Source organism: Lactuca virosa, chromosome 5 (genome assembly GCF_052849685.1).
Source record: "Lactuca virosa cultivar CGN04683 chromosome 5, Lactuca_virosa_CGN04683_v6, whole genome shotgun sequence".
In the NCBI taxonomy this organism is placed as follows: domain Eukaryota; kingdom Viridiplantae; phylum Streptophyta; class Magnoliopsida; order Asterales; family Asteraceae; genus Lactuca; species Lactuca virosa.
Window position 1 is genome coordinate 322,163,125 of NC_136430.1, and position 9,437 is coordinate 322,172,561.

The window sequence follows — 9,437 nt, forward strand, 5'->3', positions numbered from 1 at the left end:
TTAACATCATGACAGAAATAGCCCCTCCCCACAAAAGTCTTGACATAGTAGGTTTTAAAATCTCGGTCATTCTAAAATTTAAACCAAATTTATACCAAAAATATAATATTTGAAAGTTGGATGACCTATTAACTGGATAAAAATGACCAAAATATATATAATTTTATGACTTAATTAAATAAAAAAAATATATAAAAACAAAATCGATTATAATGTCAATTTTTATGAACCAAATTGTTATATTTGACTTTTTCCTATCTTGCTTCTCCATAATCGATTGGCTCAAAGCCCCCGATAAAAAAAAAAAACATAGTCTTACCCGTTCAAACAACTCCCAAATTTTTATTATTGAGACTTTCAAAGATGATAAAGTACGACAATTGTAACTTTCCAATTTAAAATTCCGTTTAGTAATTATAAAATACTTATCAATTAACACAGCAAACATAACATTTCCTTCACGTAATCACTCCATAAACAGCTGACTGAAACTGAAACTAGAACTCCAAATTACAATTCGGAATGACATTCATATTCCTGAGTCTGGGAACTCCATTACCAACATTCACATTCATCCATATGTCATGATCTCCGCCTCTTATTGGTGGAAAATAACCAGGAGGACCAAATCGACCATAAGGATTCCTTATCCTCATCAAATTCACACCCGATCTTCCACTCCTACTCCCACTAGCCCTCCTCATCCTTTTCCGACTTTCCATAGACTTTGCAAATCTCTCTTTAAAACTCCCCAACCCTTTACAATCCCCAAATTCAGCAACATACTTTTGTTTCCAGAGCTCATCGCTAGATGCCAGGTATCGCAATTCCGAACATACACAGCTCATATTTGCAACATCAACACCGGAAACGGAATCCAAAATCTTCAGTTTCAGTTCTGTTGGAAGTTGAATGAAGCAAGGCGGGAGTTCCAAACCGGTTTTCTCGCATAAATCAATTAAAAGCGGAATCGCGATTCCGTCCTTTGTTTTCCTCCAAAACTCGAAAACTTCTCGTTCTGGTTCCACAGTTGATACGCGGTTGTTGTCTCCCATGGTTTCGACTACTTTTCCGCAGTTAGCCCACACCACGTTCAGAAATGGAACCAGTTTGTCTTCGTCCAAGAGAACAGAATGCACGATTCCATTTGCTAAAGACCCGTAAACTTTGCAGTACTTTCCGAGGCTTTGGAATTTGATCTTGACGGATTCGATGTTTCCGGTGGTGATGAGGTCGAGAAGAGTGAAGTGGAATGAAGCGAGATGCCAATTCCGTTGAATGTCGAAGTTATTACTACCTTTTAATGTCTTTGAAACGGGATCGATCTCTAGAAACCCGGATTCCAGTAACACGGCGCGAACTGCTATTGCTAAAAGCTTGTGATTGAGACCGTTGTCATTGCCGAGTTCCTCGGTGAAAACTTTCCTTAGAAAACCCGGAACGGAAAAGGACTTTCCGGGTTCGGAAACGGAATTCCCATCATCGTCTATTTCCATAGAGTCTTCAGTCTCTTCTGGATTGGGATTAAGGGTTTCGTCTGGGTTACCGGAATTGGGATTTGAAGTTTGGGAATGTTGAGATTGTTCTGATTTGGGTGGTGGTGGTGGTGGAGAGACAGGGGAGAAAGTGGAAAATCCATTAGGGTTTGTGGTGAAGTAGATGAGATCACCAGATGTGATTCCGATTGACTGAATAGAATCTTCAGGGGAAGAAGTTGTAAGGTTGTCTTTTTGGTTGAGAGAGAAATATATAGCAGAAGAAGAAGAAGAAGAAGAAGAAGGGAGTTTTTGAGAGAGGAGTTGTGTAAGATGGTGGAGAGTGCAAGGATTAGGGACTTCAAGTTTAAGGGTTTCTTTGGTTTCAAAGGATCTTAGTCGCAACTTCATGATTGGTTTGGTAATCAACTGACTTTATAATCTGCAAAAACAACAACAATAAATGAACAAAGATTCAAATTTCAAAACATAAAGTTAAAATAAGAAGGAAACTAAAAGATAATTATATTTCCTGACCTTGTTTTATCAATAAAAAGGAAACTGAGCATATCTGGCATGAAATTCATATAACATAACTGATTTCGATCCTTCATAAGCCACCAAGAATAGAGTGAATCTACCTGCAGTTGTATCTTGTATAGAAAGTGTTACTAGTGCAATCTCAGTGGAACTGAAAACACCACCCAATCAGTGTTTTCGTTTTATTTCTTTTTGAGGAATTATTTTTTTTACCAAAACAATGCAAACAAAAGACTGGATTACAAATATGCTTCTCAGTCTTCGGACACTGATTTGAAAAACTTCCTTTCTGGCCCTTGAAGACCAAAACCTCTAACAATTTTGGTCCATGTGAACTCAGATAAAAAAGTCGTGTGTTTCATACAAATACAATCTGTGTAGGGACAAAATAATCATTTAACAAAATAAATTATATTGTGATGCATATTCAGTGGGAAGTATCATGATTTTTTCACATGACCTCAGATAAAGAAGGTGTGGCAACTTAAAATTAGGATAACCTAGTATAGGTCTTAGTTACCTAGTTTACAGTATACTCTCTATATCCACTAATATTAGGTAACTAGTGTAAACTAGTTACCTAGTTTACACTAATACCTACTTTTCTATATCCACCACCACCCTTTTTGACATGCTCATCTTGGGTGGAGGTAAGGCTATCTATATCTAACCTCCCCTTACCGCATTTTGGTATGGGATTAGCAAGCTTTGAGCAAATATGAAAACATGTCATCCCTCTAGGTTTTACTTTACCCTACCACTACAAAGAACATTGATGTGGTGTTAAAATTAGCAAGGTTCAAGATGTCTGATATGTTCAAAGAATACAGATGCTGATATAATTGCTTTGAGAGTCTGTTATGCACGATTCTTTCTAAGGAAATTAGCACATAGTTGGTAACCTAAATAGAATAGTGAATATTTAATATATCTAAGAAACCAAGTAAATAGGTGAAAAGGTTAAAAAAAAAAGTAGAAAAAGATTAAAATTTTGTGCAAAGGAAAGAAAGGGAGAGACGGAGTAGGAGCTATTATAGATAAAATCTTTAAAAGTGATGGAACCGATTTCATTTCCCTAGTAATACATGAGTTTGTCATTAAAGTTGACACTAATTACCAGATATGCCACTCAACTATAAATGATTTGAGTGGCAAGAGACATTCTATAACAACTTAAATGACGCACATAGCATGGCGTCAACAAAAAAAAAACATAGCATGTGAAATGTGGCGCACTCCATTTTTATAGAGCAAGAAAAATATATAAAAAAATCATACATTTATTTTAGCACGACAAAATAGAATCATGTAATCATCGTTTACTAATTCAATGCACAAAACGACAACACAAATATATTATTTCAAAATAACACTGCACACTAAATGTATACTATGTTATACAACTGGATTGATGAGCTATTATTAGTCATTAGTGTTATCATCTTGTATAATATAGGTATCGTCATTCTACATTCATGTTGAAAGTATAATTGTTAACTAAGAGGTCAAAAAACAAAAGTGGACATCACATAATAACCAACAAGGATAGTGTATATTTGTAAATAAGAGAGAAACAGAAAATGTACTTCTACCAAAAGTATGTTATTCTTTTACATAAAAAGCATGATAGATATATACTCTCGATTCCAAACATTATAAGAATCTCATTATTAGTTTGATATGGATAACTATATGAACTTATAAAGCGTATGTGTTTTGTATGTTGCATTTAATTGAGATATCCACTGTAAATAAGTTTTGGGAAGGAATCTTTTATAAAGTCATCTCAAAATGACTAACAAGGCATGAGCCTCTGGTCTTCATTTCACTTTCACCTGCATCTCATCATTTCGATCTTGATCCAATTTATTTTAGGAAAGGATTGCTTTTATCTTATAAAGGGAGTGAAACAATGATTTTAACACAAAGCTCACAATGATTTTAACACAAAGCTCACAATTTAGATTAGAGGAGTGCCTATAATGGTCATGTTATGACTACTTGAATTTCTGAAAGTATTCCGGAAGGTTCTGAATACTGAAAAAATAATCAAGATTCAAGGAGACTAGGAGAGCAATGGCGTTGGATGATAGTAAAAACAGAGTGAAACCTGATGACCATTTGTAGTGCTCAAAGCTCTAGTTTAATGGATGACCTCTTAAAAAGGATGATCGGAATAAAAAACCTACCCCACAGTTCATCGATTAGGGTTCCAATGTACAACACAACAAGACGTGATAATTAAATCAAGATATTGTTAATATGTAAAATTTTAGATCATCGCCCCCAAAAATTTGCTCCGTTAGGGTTTCAACACACATCAATACAGTAACACAGCAACTATACACAAGAGACTGGGACACGCTGAACGAAATTTTACGAACATATTATATATTGGCGCGCTAATACTGCAAACGATAAATCGCTATATATGCACACAAACAAGATATAATCTTAATAGTAAGAAATTGAAAGGAGTAGGGAGGAATACCTCAAGTTTAAGTCGATTGTAGAAAAGCGCAGCAACGCAGGTCTGCACGGAGAACCGACGGCGACATGCGACGGAGAGATCGGCTGTCGTGGTTCACGAAAACTTGTGCGACAATTTACGGTGAGAAATGAGAGGCGGTACGACAACACTATTTGCCCTGTTATCGCCTATTCGCTTTCTACGAGTAAATTTACAATTTATTTTGATGATTTTTTTCTTATATATTTTTATATTATATATATATATATATATATATATATATATATATATATACTAAATCACATTGATGGTTTTAACAGTAATTTTTTTCAATTCATACTTTTTGACATTTTACTTTTATTTGTTTATATTTTTGTCTTAATTTTTCCAAGAATGACGTAAGGCATGACATAAGAAAGAATTATTAAAGAAGACACATTGTTGAAAATAACGATTATAGCTTGTCTTTATTTAATAATGTAAAAGTGTCGGTAAGTGTGTAGTATTATTATATATGTGACATAAAGTCTTATGTAAAGTAGTTTGTCTTCTTGCAATCAAACGATTGCAATAATGTAAAGATTCCGTGTGTAATTAGCTCTTTGGAGCCTATATAAAGGGCTTTGCCCTTAGTGAATAAAGCAGAGTGATTTGTGATATAGATTTGAGTTGTTCTCAATCTTCTTCTGTTGAAATAGTTTTCTATTTCTGAATAGCAGAACCCTATCCAAACATATCCAATATAATCATATCATACCCAAACAATCCATCGTCAATCCATTCTGACGCATCATTCAGGTACAATTCTATCCTAATTATATTAATTCCGTCATGTTTTTCAATTTGGTATCAGAGCTAAGTAACGTTCTTATTATTCTTATTATTAGTTTGCATATTCAATCTATCGTTAATAAGAAAATATACATATGCAGCATCATAAACATGATAATGAATAATCATTGTTTTTAAATATTCATATTTAAAAAAGTTATCAACAATTAAAATATTTATCGTAAGAAGATTTAATACCATAAATATGTCTCAAGATATTTTCAATTGTTAGATTACTTTTATTTCTTAATGATAGTATCATTTCGAGTTGTTTTAACTATTAATTCTACAAAATTTGAAATTTTTATAATACTCGTTCTTAATAATCAAATTAATCAAATTCATGCTTGAAATATATATTTATGTCTAACAAAATTCTGATGAATTGTATTCCTAATAAAAATATTATTTTAAGAATACAACAAATCCAAGAATCTATAAATAATTCTAAGAAAAATTTCAAGGATTATTACAAACCTAATAATCAAGGTACGATTTTAAACAATAACCATATTCATGATGTTAGATATTTCATAAGAACTAGTATTAAAATCCGTTACAAGCAAATACGTCGTCTAAAAACAAAACTATTTGTATTTTAAAACGTATGTCTTTTAAACATTATTATTACCACTATTATTTTTAAATAAATTTTAATCGCAACTTTAAATCTAAAACGAAACTAAACTATTGTTATTATAAAATTATAATCATGAGTTTTTCAAGCCTAGATACAAATAAACAAGAATTAAAATTTTTCGTAAAACATTGAAACAATCTAAAAAATTTCTTTTAGATTTAAGAATAGATTCTAACATATCAATAATAAATTGTATATCCAATATTGAAGCAATACATATAATAAATAATAGTATCAATTGGAAACAAGAACAAATAAAAAACCTTGAAAACAAGATAACAAAATTAATTTGTTAAATATGTTTAAAAAATAGAAAAAGCATTAATAATAACTACTTCACTAAGGAAAAGAAACAAAAAAAAAATTTATATATGAAAACTTTACAAGAAAAAGTAGAAACACTGACTAAATTATTTGCAGCATTAGAAATACCATCTGAAACTCAAGAAAATAATATAGAAATAGAAAATAATTCAGATAATAATGACGCAGAAGTAATATATGATTTTTCTTCAAATGATGAAAACCCTTATTCAAATCCATATAGAGATTCACAAAACAATTTTGGATTAAAACGAAAACAATCCTATGTTGAAGATGATTATCAAAGTCAATATATTTATAGACCACCTTCATTAGAAGAAAATTTTTTATATAGACAAGGAATGGTTAAAAATAAACAAAATAAATGGGAAAAAATACCTCCTCAATACATACCTAAGTTATTTACATTTCCAACAAATTCAGATATTCTTTTTATTGATTGTGACCAAAATCCTGAAGCAAAAATTCAAGAATGGAGTAATAAAATGGGAGTACAAATTCAGTTAACCGAAGAATTAAGAAATTTACACCCAAAACATTTTCTTAATTATATCATTCATAAAACACAAGGTAACGCATATCGTTTTCTTTCATCTCTTGATGAAACCGAAACAATGATGATAGCTACCACTGATGCTATGGAAACATTTAAAAATGTATTAAGCCGTCTTATTCAGGAATTCATAGGAAAACAAATTGAAGATAAAATATCAAAAGAAGCTTTTCAATTAGAATCATTATGGCATCTAACTAATCTACGAATTTGTAATATGTGTTATCTAAAACCATTTATATGCGAATATTCCGAACATTATTATAATTTAGATCCCACTAGAAAAAAGGCAGCGTTAGATATGTTCTATCAAAAACTACCATCATCAGTAAGCCAAAGTGTAATAAAAGATTTCCAAGAAGCATTACAACAAAATAAAATTGCAGACACTCTAGGAGCACGAATAAGATATTAAAAGCATGGATGCAGAAAAAATGTTTAGAACAAAAAACAACACAAGATGCAAAAATAGATTTATGTTGTGACATCCTTTCTAATAAAGTAAATCAGTATGGTTGTAAAGAAAAACAACAAAGTAAAAAGAAAATTTGGAAAAAACAAACTTATAAACCCAAATATAAAGAATATTATAAACAAGGGGAAAGAAAATATTTCCGAAATAGAAAACAATATAAACAAAAATATCAATCCAAAACAAATTATTGCCCATCAAATAAAAAAGACTGTAAATGTTGGATATGTCAAGAAGAATGACACAAAGCTTATGAATGCCCGAAAAAGACTAAAAAGGAAAAAGAAACAAATATATTAAAAATTGCATACGACCTTGGATACGAACCCATAGAAGATTCAGATATAAATTCAGATATAGATATTTATGCATATACAACTGATTCTGATTCAGATGCAGGTACATAATCCTATGGAAAAAGTATTATTAGAATTAGAACTTGAGGGAAACCTCATATCTAACCTATCTGGAATATACATTGCTAAAGCATACAATGGTATGAAAGTACCATCTGAAGTAAACAATGATAAAGTATACAGTGATATGAATATATCACCAAAAGCATACAGTGATATGAATATATCACCAAAAGCATACATTGATATGAAAATTATCATATCATCATTTGAAACAAACAAATTTAAGCAATCATTCAGGTACCCAAGAGACGCAAATATTCAATCAACAGATATATCGAAATGGAAGCAATCATGAAACAAATCAAACACCAGTTCAAACAGAAAGAAGATCAAGAAGCATCATTAGTCAAACAACTCGAAGCAGTCAGACGAGAAAAAGAACAACTACGACAAACAATACAAATCTTATCATCTCAATCAGTACCTAAAGAAGAAGCAGCTAGCAGTTCAACAACGAAGCAACCAAAAGAAGACATTCACGAAATTTCATCCGATGATAGTCAGCCACAAACAATGCCCAAGTCAGAAAAACAACCTATAACACAAAATCCAGAAGAATATCCACCACTTCAAGCAGATCAAAATATAAAGAAATGGTACATGATTTTCAACGGAGAAAACAAAGGAGTCTTCTTTAATAATTCTTTCTTATGTCATGCCTTACGTCATTCTTGGAAAAATTAAGGCAAAAATATAAACAAATAAAAGTAAAATGTCAAAAAGTATGAATTGAAAAAAATTACTGTTAAAACCATCCATGTGATTTAGTATATATATATATATATATATATATATATATATATATATATATATATATATATATATATATATATATATAATATATATAATATAAAAATATATAAGAAAAAAATCATCAAAATAAATTGTAAATTTACTCGTAGAAAGCGAATAGGCGATAACAGGGCAAATAGCAATTGTAAATTTACTCGAAGAAATGTCATATACTCCTTTGTTTTCTCCGTTGAAAATCACGTACCATTTCTTTATATTTTGATCTGCTTGAAGTGGTGGATATTCTTCTGGATTTTGTGTTATAGGTTGTTTTTCTGACTTGGGCATTGTTTGTGGCTGACTATCATCAGATGAAATTTCTTGAATGTCTTCTTTTGGTTGCTTCGTTGTTGAACTGCTAGCTGCTTCTTCTTTAGGTACTGATTGAGATGATAAGATTTGTATTGTTTGTCGTAGTTGTTCTTTTTCTCGTCTGACTGCTTCGAGTTGTTTGACTAATGATGCTTCTTGATCTTCTTTCTGTTTGAACTGGTGTTTGATTTGTTTCATGATTGCTTCCATTTCGATATATCTGTTGATTGAATATTTGCGTCTCTTGGGTACCTGAATGATTGCTTAAATTTGTTTGTTTCAAATGATGATATGATAATTTTCATATCAATGTATGCTTTTGGTGATATATTCATATCACTGTATGCTTTTGGTGATATATTCATATCACTGTATGCTTTTGGTGATATATTCATATCACTGTATACTTTATCATTGTTTACTTCAGATGGTACTTTCATACCATTGTATGCTTTAGCAATGTATATTCCAGATAGGTTAGATATGAGGTTTCCCTCAAGTTCTAATTCTAATAATACTTTTTCCATAGGATTATGTACCTGCATCTGAATCAGAATCAGTTGTATATGCATAAATATCTATATCTGAATTTATATCTGAATCTTCTAT

At 31.1% G+C, this 9,437-nt stretch overlaps 1 protein-coding gene across 2 annotated transcripts; it reads right to left on the minus strand.

Annotated features, from left to right (window-relative positions):
* Positions 1-322: 322 nt before the first annotated feature.
* Positions 323-4,693, minus strand: LOC145115335 (F-box protein SKIP22-like). Of its 2 annotated transcripts, none has more exons than XM_079051609.1 (3): positions 4,507-4,693; positions 2,013-2,116; positions 323-1,917 (listed from the first exon to the last, which is right to left on the minus strand). In XM_079051609.1, exon 3 carries the CDS (start codon positions 1,884-1,886, stop codon positions 498-500), a length of 1,389 nt encoding a protein of 462 aa, XP_078907735.1. In that variant the 5' UTR covers positions 1,887-1,917; positions 2,013-2,116; positions 4,507-4,693; the 3' UTR covers positions 323-497. The 2 variants fall into 2 exon arrangements, with proteins under 2 accessions (XP_078907735.1, XP_078907734.1); XM_079051608.1 differs by having other exon boundaries at positions 2,013-2,128.
* Positions 4,694-9,437: the final 4,744 nt, after the last annotated feature.